A 19611-nucleotide genomic window follows, 5' to 3' on the forward strand; every position below is an offset into this window, starting at 1 on the left:
AGGTTCTTTGGACTATTCAGGGAAACACACTTCATACTAATTAATTTCAGAGTCAATGATATAGTTTATAAAAATGAATTTATTTTCTATATTTCTGAACAAATGAGAACACAGAACAAATTATGATGAATAGTGTTTGTGCACGATAACAGACACTGAATGAAATGTTGGAATGAAAGCGTGATGTTTTTGTAGCAAAACCTTATTAAGTATCTGAGAGATCTTGTGATGTCTGGGTTGTAAAATCAATCTGACTGTATGGTTCAACAAGCTATCAATTATTCATGAAACCATCCCACACCAGTGTGCAGATCTGCAAACTCTTTGTGTTGAAATCCCTAGTGCAATCCAGGGGTTCAAGAGGTCGGTATGGACAAACTGCCGGTAGCGTGGCCCTCTGAGTGCCAGAACCCGTAGTTCAGCTCTGAGTAAGACCCGTCTTCTCTGAGATACCTTCTAGGTGACAGCAGGAAGCTGGCATATCTATTTTGCATCTGATAAACTCACAAGTGCTGCAGAGTAGCTTTGACCTTGAGGTCAAAAGAGAGGATGGACTCAAGTGCTTGGCTCACCCGGTCAGCCTAACTGAAGAAGCTGGCGAAGAACTGACTAGTCCAGGAAGTGAGCTAGCCTATATTAGCTACTGTTTACAAATTTAGACAAATCAGAATTTGACAAGTTTAAAGGCATTACCGAAATACCTCAGATTATTTCTTAGTGTGATGTAAAAATATTAAACAGTTATGTGAAGCAAAATTGTTTTGACCATTAATTAATGATAATATAGTGATGTGTGAATAGATTAACATAATTAAAATCAACAAATACTAATCTGGTGTAATTTAAGGTTTGAAATAAATAATGGCAGCCATAATCATCACAATTATAACAAAGAAAGGCTGAACTATTTGTCATTGCATGGAATCAAGTATATCTCATACATTAATTTCACCTTTTAAGTTTAATTACTGACATAAACAGACTTTTGTATGATATTGTAACTTTTTGCATTCACCTGTATTTTTGGAACTTTAGAAACGTAAAATTTCTTTAAAAGTCTGATGAGAGTGCTTTGCCAGATATAATTATCCCTCCATCCATGCATTTTCTGAACCCGCTTGTCCAAGTAGGGTCACGGGGGGAGCTGGTGCCTATATCCAGCGGTAGATATAATTATAGTTGTATGTAAAGGCTGAAGTGGGAGAATGAGAAGAGACCACCTCTTCCCAACATGAAAAAGCAGAGATTTATCAGAGTGACGTGTGAGAATGCAGCTGGGTTGATGCAGAGATGAGGTTAATGAGCTGTGTGTGAACAGATGAAGTGTCTATCCTGCAGTAAAACTCGGAGCTGGGTCTCCCTGCTCCACACACTGAGGACACTGTCTTCTCATACAGGCAGACTTACTGTCCCATTGTCTCCTCACTCATTAGTGGACTCTCATGGACGACCTCGCAACAACAAACGGGGTTAACAAGGTCTCTGAGTGCAGCATCACACAAGTGTTTTTGTCTCGGGGACACAGCACTATTTTTTTATCAAAAGAGTTTTCTGCAGGTCATGTGATTTTGATAAATAAAACAAAATGTGAATGAATAGAAATGGTTCCAGAAAGACTTTTTCCATACAGTGAATCCAAAGTGTGACTGCTGCTCAGATCCATCCATCCATCCATCTTCTGAACCCACTAGTCCACGCAGGGTCGCGGGGGTGGGGGGTCTGGTTTCTATCTCCAGCAGTCAACAGGCAATCAGGCAGGGTACACCCTGGACAGGTTGCCAGTCCATCGCAGGCTGCTCAGAACCTAAAGTTGCAGTTGGGACCACTCTGTGGGTCATGTAGCACCAAGGTAGGGTCTTGATGCACTCTAAAATGCAAACTAAGATGCCTTTTGCACTTAAAGTTGATTTAGTCATTCTTAGACAAAGTTTAATTGAATGTGACTATGATATATCATGACATCATCGTCATCAATCATCATAATCATCCTTAACGTCCAGAAAGGGTCATTTTTCATCTACAGTGTCACGCTGAGAGAATGAGGTTTGGACCCAAGGTGCAGAAAATCCAGAACACACAGGCAGGAGCGGTTGAAATAGTAAAATCCTTTATTTAGGAAGATAACCAAAAATCCAATGGGGAGAAATCCAAAACTAACAACTAAACTCAGACCAAAAAAAACCAAAAGCTCACCTTCTATGCAGAGGACTAGAGACTAGAGACAAAAGACAAAAGACAAAAGACAAAAGACAAAAGAACGCTGACCTAAGACAATGAACCAACAAACACAGAGTGACCAGACAAGGCTTATAAACACAGAGGGAGGTAATCAGGGAAACAGGTGACAGGTGTGAGGAGTGTGAGCTGAGGAGAAACTGGTGGAATCAATTAACTAAATGGGCAGGGAAAGAGCTTGGCAGGAGGGCAGATAAACATTAACCTATAAAATATGGATCTAACTAAACCTAAAAGACAGAGGGCAAAAATAAACCACTAATAACCAGATGGGTGAGGACTAATCTAAAGACAACTAGGAAAACGAGGGAGTGACTAGGAAGACACAAGAGGAGAGCCTGAAGTGGGAACAGGAAGGAGCTGGGGAACAAAGGGACACAGAACATGACATACAGTTTGACCTCTTCAGTATCCGGTCATTTACAGACATAATTCTGCCTCTGTGTGCCCTCTAATATTCCAAGCTGCAAGAAAGGTTCTACAATGTTGTTGACATTGAGATTGTCAATCAATCAATCAATCAATCAATCAATCAATCAATCAAAGATACTTTATTAATCCCAGAGGGCAAGGGCATCAGTTTGTTTTCAGAATTGCTGGGGACAATAACCATACACTTGAGTGGGGTTTAAAAATTGCTGGGGACAATAAAGTAGGCTAGCACAGGGGTCGGCAATCCGCGGCTCTGGAGCCGCATGCGGCTCTCTGTGCTTGTAACATAATGAATGGATATTTAAATAAAATGCTTTATATTTTACTGCATTAATTTTACATCTGTATCTCAATTCTAAATGTAAAGATTGTCTGCGTAAACCTGAACAGTTCCAACCCGGTCTTACTGTGAGACCGGGTTGACACGTCACGCTTGTGCGTAATCATATGCGCTTCTGAGCTGAAGACAATGTGAGATTCTGGGATTCTCCTCAGACGGCTCCTGGATGTGTCGCTACATTGGAGACAGGAACAAGAGCTATTCAGCCAAAGTTTCATAATCAGGGAACATTTTCTAAGTGACGAGTCTCTCTGAGAGACAGGGTTTGGAAAAAACTCGCTTCAGTGGGAGGAACCTTCCCGCATGCGCTCTGGTTCTCTGGGTGGCTCTGGGGTTAATCAAGTTTAATTGTTTCTCTTTGCAACAATCTTCACAGGAAGGCAAAACAGTTAAACAGCAGGTTACATATATTTCCATTTGACTGTTTATTTTGACAGATGAACTCAAGGATGTTGTTTGGTTTGAAAGAATTACCCCAACGCACACTGATGCGCATGGATGAGCTGACATTTTAATCGTTAACGCACATCGCGGAGGTAAAATATTCCCATCAGAACATCAGAGCTTTATACTGGACACTGTGTTCAGCGCGGCTCGGAGCGCCCACGGTGGACAGTGGGCTGAAGATCTGGGGTTCGCAGCGCAGTGCAGAACCATGGCGCATGCGATAAGATTTCCTCCCACTGAAACAGTCTGGAAACCCGGTCTCTCTGAGGGATGTGTCACTTGGAAAAATGTTCTTTTTATGAAATTATGAAACTTTGGCTGAACAGCGCTTGTTCCCGTCTCTAATATGGAGCGGCATGACGCGTATAGACATTTGATCACGCACAAAGCTTATGTGGAGCAGAAGCGGTCGGGCCACAACAGGTGAAATGTTCCTAGCCTACATGAAGTGAAACTGTTTAATTGTAACATTAATGTGTTACTGGACACGCTGGTCTGGTTGGTTAGACCAGTGTTTGAAGTGGAAAACACACCATACCATACCATACCATTTTATTTATAAAGCGCATTCAACATGGCATTACAACCAGACAAGGCGCTGTACATTAAAAGATTACAGTTAAATTAACACGTTCAGAATGACATTTAAAGCATAGTTTATAAGAAAAAATGAAAACAAGAAAATACTCGAACTAACAGTCGTAAAAACACTAAAAACGCAAAGGAATGTGAAACAACAGATAAAAACATATGAAAGAACCACAGTAATACAGATGTTAATTATTGTGCATTCTATTGTAGAAAGAATGCAGATGTCGAAAGTGGTCCATGATTATGTATTATATGCAAGGTTGAAGTAGTGAGTTTTCATGCGAGATTTAAAAATGCTAATTGTTGGTGCTTGCCTCACTAGTAGTGGTAATGCATTCCACAGCTTGGGAGCACAGACAGAGAAAGCCCTTTCTCCACGGCTTTTCAGACGTGCGTTTGGAAGAGCTAGGAGGAGCTTATCCTCAGACCTGAGAGCACGAGGCGGATTGTAGTAATGGACGAGTTGACACAGATATGGAGGAGCTTGACTGTTCAGGGATTTATAAGTGAGCAGCATGATTTTGAAATTGATCCTGAGATGAACGGGCAACCAGTGGAGAGATTTTAGAATTGGTGTAATGTGCTGTCTTCTGTCAACTCCAGTCAGGAACCTAGCTGCTGAATTCTGGACTAGCTGAAGTCTAGATTGAGCTGCTTTACTGATGCCGTATAAGCAGGAGTTGGAGTAATCCAGCCGTGAAGTGATGAAAGTGTGGACTACTGATTTGAGAAGACGGACACTCAGGATGTGCTTAAGTTTAGAGATACGCCTGAGGTGGTAAAAACATGATTTAACTGTGTTATTGACCTGAGCATCCATCTTCAGAGCCTGGTCTATTTTAACTCCAAGGTTGGAAATTACAGTGGAGACATTAGGTGAGAGATAGTTGAGGTCAGGTTGAAGAGTAGCCGGGATGCTGTGAGGATTAAAAACGATTACTTCTGTTTTGGAGTCATTCAGATGGAGGAAGTTATCAGCAAGCCAAAGCTTAACATTATCGATACAATCAGACAGAACTTGCATTGATTGAGTTGGCTTGAATGAAAAGTAGATCTGACAGTCATCAGCGTAAAGATGGTATGAGACAGCGTGCCTTCTGAAAATGGCTCCTAAGGGCAGTATATAGAGGTTAAATAGTAACGGGCCGAGTATTGAACCTTGTGGGACACCCCAACGGAGTGGTTGTGACTCGGATGAACAGCCATCCAACATGACTCTAGCGGACCTGTTATAAAAGTATGACCTGAACCAATCTAGGGCTGAACCAGAAATGCCAGCCCAAGTCTGAAGTCTGGTGATCAAGATGTTATGATCGATCGTGTCAAATGCTGCTGATAGATCCAAAAGTAGCAGAACCACATGGAAACCTGAATCTAAAGCGAGAAAAATGTCATTAAACACCCGAACATGAGCAGTTTCAGTGCTGTGCTGTTTTCTGAAACCAGACTGAAAAATGTCCATTACCTGATTGTCATTTAGATGTGTCAGCATCTGTTCATACACTATTTTCTCAAGGACCTTAGATAAAAACGGTAATTTGGAAATTGGTCGGAGATTAGAGTAATCAGTGGGGTCGAGACCAGGTTTTTTCAAGATTGGCTGAAGAACGGCATGTTTAAAGGCAGAAGGAACTTCAGCCAATGTCAAGCTACTATTTAAGATGTCTAGCACATTATGGCTAATGAAAGGAAAAACCTCTTTCAGGAGACGTGGTGGGATAACATCTTCTGGGGAGCCAGACGGTTTCATGGCAGCAACAGTTTTTTCTAGATAGGGCAGAGAGATGGGCTGAAAGCTTTGAAGTTGCACATGAGGGGGAATGACTGAATCAGGAACATGGTTGGTTTGGTGAATCTGAGCTCTGATTACACTAATCTTATTTAAGAAAAACTGCAGGATTTGGTTACACAAGTCAGCAGACGCAGAGGAAAATAGTTTTGTAACTGGTGAAAGCACTGCATTCATAGTTTTATATAACACACCTTGATTATTAGAATTAGCCGTTACAATGCTTGCAAAAAATCGATTTCTTGCGCCTCTGACTGCTCTTTGGTACTGAGACCACGCCTCTCTCATGGATTCAAAGGATACAGTAAGCCTGTCTTTTATCCATTTACGTTCCAGTCTTCTGGCATGTTGTCTCATGGAACGAGTTTGCTCGTTCAGCCATGGGTCAGGTCGGGATGTATTTCGCCTTGATTTTAATGGAGCGACAATATCCAAAGCAGCCAGACAGGATGAATCAAGCGCATGAAGTAATCCCTCAACAACAGTAAATTCATCAGTAGATTGAAATGGAGCTGAATTCAAAGCAAGAATAGCAGCAAAATGTGCAGCAGTATTGGGTCTGATTGTTCGAGAGAAGCTGGGACGGAAACACTCAACACGAGAGGCAGAGTCTAAGTTCATATTAAACACACACACACACACACACACACAGACACACACACACACACACACACACACACACACACACACACACACACACACACACACCAATTAAAATAATGCTGATAGCGTGGACTAGAAGACAGGTGATGGTTTATGTATTTAAATGATGATCAGGCTGCTGTAAAATGTAATCTCCATCCACATCCAGACACAATTATCCTCTATTCTTTCTCTATTTGCTCTGCTCTTGTCTGGGCTGATCAGCTGACGGTGCGCACGGCGTGCCTAACTAGCGGCTGTGATGCACATTTTACGCATTTGGAGAGGTGGACTGGATGCTTTGCTTTTACTGGGAGATGGTCCACTTAACGCACGGGTGTAGACTACATATTAATGACAAATGAATGAAAATTAAATTGTGAGGTTTTACTTCATATTTTATAAATAAAAAGGACGAGGGAACACATTTATGACGAAAATTTCTAGCGCGACCTGCCTGCTTCACTTAAGTCACTGCTTATTAAGGTCCGTCCAAAATTACCGTGGGAAACGGGTAATAATGGCTCTTTGATGGGAATAGGTTGCCGACCCCTGGTATAAGATCTGAGCTGGTAAAACAAAAATCCTCATCAGCAGGCTTTTTTGAAAGTGGGGGGGACACAGCTGCCAATCACAAATTTTGCCGGGGACATGTCCCCGGCGTCCGCGGTTAAAATGATGCCTATGCCAGAGGGAAATTAGAGTTTCAGTACACATAATTCAGAGATCAGACATACATGGGCAAGACACATGACAAGAATTGGTGACTGTGGTCATTCCATCGACATATAATTATTGGGCAATGGGTTTCCATAGATCCAATAATAAGCTAAACTGGGAGGTGGCCACCACCGCCATTTTGACCGTGTCACAGGCTCCGTCAAGCCCAGACAATTCCACAAAAGGGAAGAGAGGTGGAGCTGAGGGTGGGGCTGTAAGGCTGGGATCAACTGACGACACCCGGTCGAACTAGCTACAATCTAACCTGAAGCTAACCCAAAGCTAATGCGGAGGTGGGAGCTAAGCTAACGGAGGTAGTAACCTAGCTACAACCGGAGTTAACTGTGCACAACACCAGAAAACCCCCCACCTCAGACAGATATGCAACAGACTTCAGACAACACAACACAACATGAGACTCCAATAGGTAGGCGGGGGGGGGGGAATCCTGTTTCCCCCAGCGAGAGCAGCCATCTACGGCGCTCAGCCACTGTAGTCACAGGTGGGAGGGAGATCTTGGGAGAAGCGCAGAGCACATTGACTCCTGCAGGTTGACGACCTCGCCAGGCTGAAGTCCACCAATCTGAAGGGGGTGTGGGGTGGGGATGGGGGGTGGGGGGTGGGTGGAGGTCGGGCTTTCACAGCATCTGTCTGCATCTGTCTGCATTCCTTTGTGTGGGTTTGTTGCTAGCCACTCAAGGCTGCTAGTGTGTTAGATTCGGATGACAAGACTTTGTTTGGGTCAGGCTGAGATAATTTTGCTCTCTGCCTTCGGTCTTTAAACTGATCATTCTAGTCCTTCAGTGAAGCCAATTTGGGTTTTTAAACTTGTCCATACCGTCCGGTGACTCTCTCCAAGATGACATCCATTTTGCGCACTAATACCAGTATCGTTGCTAGAACATTGTCCAGCTTATGATTCACTTCGAGTAACGTCCCAGTCTGTGAGGTCTCCACACGAACAGTGCTTTCCGTGGGTGCGGGTCGCCCTCCAATCGCTCCCGTCTTCCCAAATTTCCAGAAAAAATTTGAACCGTTATAAAGAAAGAACTTTTATAATAATGAATACAATCCCATTAGTTGTCATACACATTGATGTGTGTGCGAAATTTGTCCTCCGCATTTGACCCATCCTCTGGGGGAGCGGTGAGCTGCAGACACAGCCGCACTCGGGAACCATTTGGTGGTTTAACCCCCCAATCCAACCCCTTAATGCTGAGTGCCAAGCAGGGAGGCACTGGGTCCCATTTTTTCAAAGTCTTTGGTATGACCGGACCAGGAATTGATTCCTGATCTCCCAGTCTCAGGGCAGACGCTCTACCACTAGATCACCGATCTGAATACTGAATGATGAAATGCAGAGGTGGAAAGAGTGCAAAAATTCACTACTTAAGTATGAGTACCAATACTTTGATAATTTTTTACTCAAGTACAAGTAAAAGTACTTGCCTAAATTTTTACTCAAGTAAAAGTAAAAAGTATCGTAAATAAAATGTACTCAAAGTAAAAGTTACTTAGTTACATTTTTGTCAGCGTAATGATGGCTACATCTAAGTAGTGCAAAATCACAATGCAAGTTCACAATTCGCTCACACACAGACACACACACACACACACACACACACACACACACACACACACACACACACACACACACACACACACACACACACACACAGTTTGATGGAAGGATTTCAATCCAATCAGCGAGAACAGGACGTGCACATTGATTGGACGAGGTTTATCTAGGATTGTATGTTTCAATTGTGATTAAAATTACTCTTTATTTTTAAAAATAAATTTTATTTTTTAGATGCCATCAGTACGTGGGGTATCTCAATGTTTTCATGACAAAACTCTAACATGAGATTGTGCTCTAACCTGTCACATAACAAGCCAAATAAAATTCAAACATTTCAAATGGACCGTATGACAGCTGTTAACGTTAGCCCTGCCCTGCTTTACCTCTACAATAGTTCCTTTATTCATGTCCATCCTAGAGCTCCTCTCTGACTCACACACTTATTTAGAGCAGCTGATTTTTAAAGCTAGCAGAGTTCATCCTTGGTGGTGGGTTAACTCACTCATTTAACCCTTCACCACTGAAATCAGTTTGTTCATTCCAATCCTCCTAAATAATCCTCCAATCATCCAACTGGAATCCTTAAGGGTTCCGTAACATCCATCCTGTCAGAATAGGCCTTGGGAGCCCAGGTGTTACTAGAACTAATGGTGTCTCCTCACCAGCGTGAGCCTCCAAACTGTGAAGGTTGGTCTCCAAACATGAACTTGAAATTCATGCATTTATCTCCTCTTGTAACACTTTAACTTGTTTTAAAAGGCTCGTATCATGATATGTTACACCTCCCAGACCAAAGATAGGTCCAATATGAGATAAAACATTATCGTAGACACTATTGAGACGTCATTTATGAAACAGAAGTAATTTTTATTCACCATTACTTCAACCAAGATATAAGATGCATGGATTTGATGAAACCACTCTGTCTCATGCAGTCCTATATGTGTAACACACACACACACACACACACACACACACACACACACACACACACACACACACACACACACACTTTGATGTGAGGAGTTACGCTGCCCCCTGGTGGCTGAAAAGGAAGTAAATTTGATCAAATAAATCACAAAGTGCTTCAACATTAAAACTGAATGAAATACAAGGAGAAAAAATAGAATAAGGCAAACAATAAACCCGGGTATAAGCACGTTTGAAAAGGATTCAACAGCGACGAGAGACAGGAAAAGCTTTACCGCTTTGGGAGCAATCTTCATGGGGCTTTAATCGGGTTTTTGGGACCACCAGTAATATCTGATCTTCCAGCATTCCAGAGTGTAGATTGGCAGCAGATCAGGTAAATATGAGGGGGCTTGACCATGCAAGGCTTTAAAAGTAAAAAAAAGGATTTTAAAATGAACTCTAAAATTCTGAGGAAGCAGTGAAGTGAGACTAGGACCGGAGTAATGTTGTAACATGATTGCTTATGAACTCAAGATAACAGACTTGCACTCATTTTCGCTGCTTAAGTTGAATACCAGTGAAGAGACTGTTGCAGTAATCCAGCAGCAATGAAACAAAAGCATGAACGATCCTTTTCAGATCGGACTTTGACATAAAAGTTTTTAATTTTGAGATGTTCCGGAGATGAAAGCAGCAGTTTTCAACAAGTTGATTAGAATGCTGTTCAAGACATGTCAGAATAAAATGTAACTCCTATGCTTCGTACAAAGGGTTGGACAAAAGAGAATAGGGAATAGTTGCTGCATAACAGGGATTTCCTTGTCTGGAGCAACGAGAGCCTCCGTTTTGTCTGCATTCCAACTTAAGTCATTTTCATTTAACCACTGCTTAATTTCAGACAAGCAGGTGATTAGTGCAAATAATTTATGGAGCTCATTTGAACCTGGAGCAACACAACTGAATGTCAGCATAGAAGCGGTAAGATAGATCACTGAGTTTACTGAGAAACTGAGAGAAAGCAAATATAAAAGACAAAGGATTGGTACCAGAACTGACCCCTGGGGTACCCCACAGATGGGCGTCTGTACAGACTGCAACTAATTTATGGAAATGTGCAAAATACTGCCATAAAGATAAGATGAAAACCAGTTTAAAACCACTCCAAAGAGGCGGACAACATCCAGTAATTGGCTTATCAGAATGCCATAATCCACAGTATCAAATGCGAGAGATCCAACAGGCAGCAGGCATCAGGATGTCACTGGACGCCCTTAGCAGAGCCGGTTCTGTCCAGTGACTTTTATGGAATCCTGGTGACAATCATTTAGGAGTGAGTGGCTCTCCAGAAGGTCTTTTACCTGCTCAGCCAGAGCAAAGGTAGCTTAGAGATGGTCCTAAACTTTGGCGACTGTGAAATCACACCATCATGCACCCAGATGACAGAAATCAGGTATAAAAACACAAAAAATAAAATAAAGCCAAATTAAAAGCAACCAAAACAAACCGTAACAATGTCTATGAAATGCATTTAATTTGCTTCTTAACACCTTACTCTATTGTTTTACATACGTAGAAAAGAACACCTCTCAGTAAGGTGCAAAACATTACAACCATTTAAATCAGTTTTCAAATTTACAGATGACCCCGTGGTAAACAAACACTACTGTGAGCTCGTTTCTGCACTAAATGAAATAAACAAAACAACCAGATTCATTCAACCGAGCATGAAAAACAACTTCCATTTTTGCTGACATTCAATACATGCATTTCTATTTCCTTATTTTCTACAAGGAAGCAATCTGCCCATCACATGATGGCTTAAAACAGGATTAGAGTCAACAGATTACTGCTGCATTTGTTGTCTCAGTGAAGCTCTATGAGCACAAGAATGACGTTTGACCTGGTTTGACCTTAATTCTCCCAGAGAAAATAAAGATCGACTTAGATCTTTGTTCGAACATCTTACTAGGTAAATGCTTTAAGCTTGTGTATTTGTCAAAAAGTAAACTGGAGTGTAGCTTTCTGGATAAATATAAGATGTAAATATATTTTTCTAACAGCTCAGAATCACAAAAAGTAATGGAGTTCAAGTTTTTGGGGGGAAAACAGGTGTCAGATTTCATCATTGCCTCACAGGGACTCTGTAAACATGTTGGCTATACTGATATGGAGTTACAGGACTTTTCCAGTAGTTAAAAAGCTGAAAACGTAGTTTTATTTTGCAGGCCCAACTTGTGTTTCTAAGTGTTGTCAGTGGTAAACTTAACCCTGTGCATTTTTTAAAAAGTAAAAAGACAAAAATATTAATATAAAGACAATCTGAGCTCTTTCATCATGGATATTTTCACCAATATTTAAAAAAAAGCGACAACACAAGCAAGATGTCAAACTCTCTTTGACTTAAAAACGTCCATAGCTGGCTGTAACCGCGAGTGAACCACCCTCTTAGATTCAAAAGAGCACAGTTTTTTGTCCTAAAGTGACCAACACGTGTGTGACATCTGATGCTTCAGCCCAGAAACGTCAGTCCTGCCATGATGGTGAAACCCAGCAGGAGGAAGAACACCTTTAGGAGCTGGTTCCCAGCTGAGTTCAGTTCATGAGGAAGGATCTCCATGAAGGTGATGTAAACAAACGTTCCTGCGGCGAGTCCCTCCAGGATGGCCTGGATTAGAGCTCCAGCCGCCAACTCGGCCTCCATCACACTGATGCCAATGGCGATGCCTATTGGTGACATCATGGAGAATATGACGAGGTACGCAGCCACCCAAAAGGGAGGAACTGCGCTTTGGACCAGCTTCAGGGATAGGCTGAACACGATGATGCTCTTGTGGACAAGAATGGCGATGCAGATCTCTAAAACCTGCAAAGCAAAGATGAAAAAAACCCAATAAAAATCATGTGTTATAAAGATTAAACTGGCAGTCTGTCCGTTCACTCATGTGATACCGATGAGAGATTACTCAGAACACTTCTGACTGATCTGCATTATTGGAGCTTTAACCTGTTTAACTGGCTGATACGTACATTTGCACCTATTTAATGAAGGATGTTTGCTTTCTGAACTGTAAACTGAAAGAAGTCTTACAAATAGGTATGGTGCAAAGGTTTTAAACCTCCTTCTAAAGATGCACTAATTCAAAGATCTCTAGGTCTTTTTAACGGTGTTGAACACTCATTTAATCAATCGTTTCCTGTGGTCTCTAGTAGGAGGAATACCACGTAAGTCATACTCTGGGGATAAAAAGCCCAGAAGTACCTGTATCAGCAGCATGGAGAGGTCAGCTGGAGGAGTTCAGACGGCAGGCTTTGGAGTCTTATTTCCTGATATTTGGACGTCTCATCTCTGATTGGATAACAACAACACGATTCTAACACTGACTCAGTTTGCTCTGCAATGTTGATGTTTTATCTCCTTAAAAATAACTAATGCCTGGAGGAGTTCTGCTGTGGGGTGGAGTTGCTAATGCTAATGGTTAGCTTGTACTAGCCAAGACGTTCTCTGCAGTTTCCCGAACGCTAAACCAACAACAGCCTTCCCCATTGTGAGTGAAGATCAATCAATCAATCAACTTTATTTATATAGCACTCTATCCTACAATACATGCAACTCAAAGTGCTTAACAAATTAAAAAGGCCCACATACCCACATTCCCTCCCACCCCCAGAATTTTAAAAACCCCTTCACAACACTCATCCTCCGGCACGCACACACACACACCGTAGATAGACACAAACATGCCCCCCCCCCAATAGATAAATAAATAACCTAATTCATTAATCAATTTATTTAAAAAGTGATAGTAATCAGTTAAAAGCTAAGCTAAAAAGATGGGTCTTGAGCCTGTTTCGTGGGTTCATACGGTAAAAGCAGTTCTGAAAGATAAGAAGGCCCAAGACCGTTAAGACACTTAAAAACCGTTGAAAGTATTTTAAAATCGATCCTGAAACATACGGGGAGCCAATGCAGCGTGTTTAAAACCGGAGTATTGTGCTACCGCCTCCTGGTCTTTGTCAGGACACGTGCTGCTGAGTTTTGTAATAGTTGTAGACCTGAAATTCTCTCTTTAGGAAGACCAGAAAGCAGGGCATTGCAGTAGTCTATCCTACTGGTGATGGAAGCATGCATCAGTGTCTCCGTATTGGCCCGAGAGAGAATGGGGCGGACTCTGGCGATGTTCTTTAGATGATAAAAATCTATTGTGGTTATATTTTTAATATGATGGATAAAAGTAAGTTCAGAGTCAAAGGTGACACCCAGGTTCTTCACTTGTGAAGATGGATTAAGAGACAGTGATTGTAATTTTGGTAAAAGTTTCTCTCTCTGGGCCTCAAGACCGATAACTAAAACTTCAGTTTTGTCCTGGTTGAGCTGGAGAAAGTTTTCTGCCATCCAGGATTTGATGTCTAAAATGCAGTTGTGTCATCAGGAGCCAGAGATGTACAGCTGTGTATCATCAGCGTAACTGTGGAAATTCACCCCGTGTCTCCCGATGACACTGCCAAGAGGGAGCATATAAAGATTAAAAAGCACTGGGCCTAAAATTGAACCCTGGGGCACACCACATGTAATCCTATGAACCCTAGAGGAACAGGTATCCAAACTCACCATGAGGTGAGTGAACAATCGGTGAACAGCACCAGAGAGGCCGATCTGTTTTAAACGAGATAAAAGAATAGTGTGGTCTACTGAATCAAAGGCAGCGCTTAGATCCAGTAGAGCCAACACAGTCACCCTCTGGGCATCATAATTTACTCTAAAATCATTTAAAATCTTCAGAAGGGCAGTCTCTGTGCTGTGGTTGACCCTGAAACCAGACTGAAATTTTTCTAAGACATTATGGGTGTTGATAAAATCATTAAGTTGAATTAAAACAAGCTTTTCTAAAATTTTGCTTAAAAATGGTAAGTTGGATACCGGTTGATAATTGTTTAAATCATTAAAATCTAAATTGTTCTTCTTCAGCAGGGGCCTCACCACCGCCCGTTTAAAAGCGGCAGAAAAAACCCCCGTCTGAAGGGAGCAATTCATCATGGTTAAAACCTCATCTCTAAAAGAATCATAAAATTGTTTAAAAAACCTTGTGGGAATAGGGTCCAGGACACATGTGGTGGGCCTCACTGACGAGAAAGCTTTATCAAGACTCTCAGCTCCAACCAGAGCAAAACTGTCCAGTGTTTCCTCAGGTAGACACACACTCTCAGATGTGTCTAAAACCGCGTTACGTTGAGAGGATAAAATGTTACATCTGATGGCGTCTACCTTCCCTCTGAAGTGGGCTGCAAACTCCTCACAGAGGGTGTTTGAGGGGGTTTTCTGAGTTGAGTTTGGGTTAGAGTTGAGAATATTATTGATTGTGGAGAAAATAATTTTAGGGTTATTTTTATTGTCTGAGAGGATTTTGGAAAAGTATGCATTTCTTGAATTCCTTGCAGCGTTATTGTATGTTTTTAGTAGTTTTGAATATATCTGATGATTTATTGCTAATTTGTTTTTCTTCCATCTCCTCTCCGCCACTCTGCAGGTTCTCTTTAGTTTTCTTAAGTTTTCATTTCTCCAAGGTGATGTACGGTTTGATTGTAAGTTTTTGGTTTTGAGTGGAGCAAGCAAGTTAAGAGCTGACTCAAGTCCTCTGTTAAAATCATTGATAATCAAATCACAAGGGGCGGAGATGTTAGTTGGAGGGATATTACTAAAAGCTTCGAGAAAACCAGCAGCCACTTCAGGGGTTAGATGACGCTTCCTTACAGTTCTCACAGAGGGCCCGCACTGGATAACGCTGTTGATGTTAAAAAATATGCAATAGGGACCGGACACTGCCAAGTCGACAACAGAGGACACACCAGCGGACAGGCCATACGTGATGACCAAGTCCAGGGTGTGTCCTCTGTTGTGAGTTGGCTGCGTGACATGTCGGGTAAAATCCATATAATTCAAGATGTTTAAAAAGTCTGTGACTAAAGGGTCTAAAAGGTTATCCACGTGCAGATTAAAATCTCCAGCTAAAATAATCCTATCTAAGGAGTTGTGTAAAATTGATAAAAACTCTTGAATAAAAGGTGCACTCTGTTTAGGAGGCCTGCAAACAGTGACACATAAAATCTGAGGAATGCTAAAAGTGGCTGCAGTGTATTCAAAAGTGTTAAAATGATCAAATAAAGCAGGTTTTGCTAAAAGTGTTGATGAGCTTATAAAAGCAGTCCCGCCTCCCCTTTTCCCATTCTTCATTGAAAAATTGAAATTAAAATCAGGTGGGGAGGCCTCTGTGTGAACAAGATGGGTGACTCCATGAACGTAAAGTGACAGTGTGACGTAGATCTGTCAGGCTTTTTAGAGTTTAACCGTCTATTTTCTACCAGAAGCTAATGCAGGAGATAGGTGTAGGAGACTACATGGGCATGGGAGACTGGGCTGCATGGTGACGCAGTGGTTAGCACTATTGCCTCGCAGCACGAAGGTTGCAGGTTTGAAACTTGGCTGCGGCCTTTCTGCGTGGAGTTGCGTGTTCTCCCCATGCATGCGTGGGTTTCCTCCGGGTACTCCGGTTTCCCCCACAGATCACAACATGCCTTATAGTTATAAATTGTAAGTCGCTTTGGATAAAAGCGTCTGCTAAATAAATAAACATAAACTATTTTTCTGTTCAGCCTGCATGAAAAACTCAGTGATCGATTATAATCAGAAATAATGATTTAAAATGTTTCAGTGAACCACACCTTTAAAGAAATAATCAGACAATTTTATTTTCCTTTCTCTCTCTCTCTCTCTCTCTCTCTCTCTCTCTCTCTCTCTCTCTCTCTCTATATATATATATATATATATATATATATATATTTTTACAAATTATCAGTTTAGTTCTTGTGTCTGACCATGACAGCACGTTGTGTCAACTGCTTAAATGAAATATCATACAAAAGTTTAATTCAATTGTCCAACAAGCATTTTATCCACCTGCTAAGTTGCAAAAATACCAGGAGAGTAGGCGAGGAGCCCTGAGGTAAAACCGACAGGAGGCTGATTTAGGCCGTCTTGTGATCAGCATCACGCGACCGAATGATTCATTTCCTCTCTCTGCATTCTGGAGCTCAAAACTGAAAGTTTCTTCTGTGCACATTTACACAGTCTGAATGCGACTCCAATCTTACCTGAGCTGTACTTTATCAGGATTAAGTAAAAGAGGAACCAATGACAGGAAGCATAAATGAGATATCAGGTTCTCACCTTTGAGTCGGTGCTCTGCAGGCCGATGGCCAGGCCCTCAAACACCGAATGAAGAGAGAGTGACAGGAAGAGCATGAAGGAACGAAACGGGGAGTGAGCCTGGAAGTCCACGTGGACGTGATGGCCGCTGCTCTCCAGGTCGGGGTTCGGGACGCCCCCGTGACTGTGTGGCCCGTGGCCGTTTCTGTTTCCTGTTAAAAGTGGCGCCCTCTCACCATGGAGCACTCTCATTTCCCGGCAGTTCAGGACAATCTTCTCCAGTATGAGCACCGTGAAGAAGCCAGCAGCCATGATGAACTCCGGCAGGGGAAAACTGGACTGTTAAGACCCATATAAAGATTTTAGTCAGATGATGACAAACATTAATAGATTTAGGTGAATCTAAAACATACTGGTGTTGATGATTTACATGGATGTGTGCAATTTAAAGTTAATCAGAAATGATACAGTAAATCCTCAAATTCCAGATAAAAAATGTGGGACTTTAGTTCTTTTAATATCATTTAAGTATACATCTGGAGAATGTGAAGTGCTGGTTTGATTAAAAACAAAAAAGCTACAGTAAATGTTTCAAAGTCACTTTTTCTGCTCTGATTCAGTCTGAACTGAGCCATACCTCCAGAGAATTGAGCTCGCTACTGATGTCTGACAGATAATCTGGAATGATGTCGAGCAAACATGCTGCCAGGAAAACTCCACCAGCAAAGCAGCTGATCAGGCTCAGAACTGTTCGATGGGATTCTGGAAATAGGAAAAAAAAAAAGTGTCAAGATGAGCTCCAAATCATAGTAAAGATGGCTGCAAACTGGTTATTCATTTCAGATGTTTTAATTTCTCAGAAAAGTATTAATAAATATATTTTAAAGAAGATCTTTATACTTTGTGAGGGTTTAGCTGTATCTGCACATACTCTGGTAAATTTCCTCAGATCTGCTTCTGGTGCATCATGTGATCAATCCATACAAACAGCTCAGCTGTAATGAAGAGGTTGATGCTTTCATTTCCATGTGAGAAGGAAAAAAGTTACGTTTCTTTTTAAAATAACATTTAATTAAATATAATCACGTGGTATAGGACCTCCAAGCCATATCATGTGACTTCTGCCAGGGCTGAGAGAGACTACTGCCACTAACATTAATAACTTTTTAAAAGGCAGTTTACACTAATATTTATCAAGTGGGGTTATTCTTCAAACTGTGCCGAACTTTAGTAAGCCACATAAAGATATTAATAATAAATACCAGATGGAAATAAGGAATTTAGAATGTTTACGTTTTGAGATTGTTTGACAATTAATCAAAGTTTAAATGGGACTTTGGTTTTGATTTATTTGTTATTTAATCTCAGTGACATAATTATCACTGATCACAGTAATAGCTTATGAGCAGCAAAAACACGTGATTCACATGTACATACAGTAGGATAGCATGCTTTCTTAAGTGATGTGGATGGCCTTATCTCTTAGGAGGGGCCTTTTCACCAAAGTCTGTTCAAACTGTCAGCAATTTAAGCTCGTCTTCTAGTCTGCCTATTAAATACACGGTGGAAGCAAAACGGAAGCCGAAAATTTAATCAAAAATGATCCTCTTTGATTATCGGCATAACCGTGAAGAAAAATCCATAATATAATACACAATAAACGTAGGGACATTATGGATACTTATTCTAAACACAACATGTAGAGTACCAACCTGTCCCGATGTCTCTGAACCACTGGAGCTTCGCAGGAATAAAACCAAAAAACAGAGTCAAAAGTAGCAGACCGAACAAAACACCGATTTTTACTTGAAGCAGGTATTCCATCGTGTCGTTTAAACTGTCAGTTAAAGAATGAGATTTCGTTGTCTGACACTGAACTAACGACAGAATGAATTAATAGCGTGCTAACATGAAAACAGAGCAACTGGAGCATGATTGAAACCAAACAGCACTCAAATATTTATTTGTCATGAGGGCTACGGTAGCCGAGGAGGGTCCTACAATGCGGTTTTGAGAAAGCTGAGACGAGAGCCGAATTTAGTAAATACGTTCATCAAATTAATTGTTGGTGTGTGCCCTTTTCTCAACACTTGAAGTAAGATTTAAAAATCTTTTACAAGACTGGTAATTTATTTGGCATCCAATCTACGGAAGAGGATTAGGGCCAGTAAAAAGATAAAAAAGAGAATTTTGACATTTTTCTCAGAATTCTGACTTTAATCTCAGAATTCTAACTTTAATAATCCTGAGGGGGAAAAAAAGGTCAGAATTCTGACAAAAAAGTAAGAATTCTTCAAATAAAGTCAGAACTCTCTTTATTTTCAGTGACCCTAATCCTTTTCTGTACCAATATTGAGAAATTTAGTAACTAACATTTGTCATCATACTCATGGCAAATGTATTTAAAAAATAAAGAGTATGCTTTTAAAGATTTTCATTGTCTTCCTACAATTCTAAGTTTAATTATTTATTTTGTATATTTTTTGCGTGTGTTGTTGTTTTTACACTGATTAATTTTTTTGTTGGATCTTAATTCAGAATCGGTGCCATTGTCAACAAAGTAAATCAGAATCAGAATCAGAAAAGGTTTATTGTCATTGTCAGTGAACAAACAATTCACAAACTAGGAACTATAACTAAATAACTCGCAATAACATTTTTATAGAAAGAACAAAAATGATTTATGTTTCTATCACCAATCCTTGATAATAACGTTTTAA

The 19611-nt window shown here is 41.0% G+C and overlaps 1 protein-coding gene across 1 annotated transcript; it reads right to left on the reverse strand.

Annotated features, from left to right (window-relative positions):
* Positions 1–11196: 11196 nt before the first annotated feature.
* On the reverse strand, positions 11197–18876 carry slc39a1 (solute carrier family 39 member 1). The gene is made up of 4 exons (XM_015942503.3): positions 18604–18876; positions 17529–17653; positions 16913–17230; positions 11197–12553 (listed from the first exon to the last, which is right to left on the reverse strand). The coding sequence occupies exons 1-4, from the start codon at positions 18713–18715 to the stop codon at positions 12200–12202; spliced, it is 909 nt and encodes a 302-aa protein (XP_015797989.1). The 5' UTR covers positions 18716–18876; the 3' UTR covers positions 11197–12199.
* Between the last annotated feature and the right edge of the window lie 735 nt (positions 18877–19611).

This window comes from Nothobranchius furzeri, chromosome 9 (assembly GCF_043380555.1).
Source record: "Nothobranchius furzeri strain GRZ-AD chromosome 9, NfurGRZ-RIMD1, whole genome shotgun sequence".
In the NCBI taxonomy this organism is placed as follows: Eukaryota; Metazoa; Chordata; class Actinopteri; order Cyprinodontiformes; family Nothobranchiidae; genus Nothobranchius; species Nothobranchius furzeri.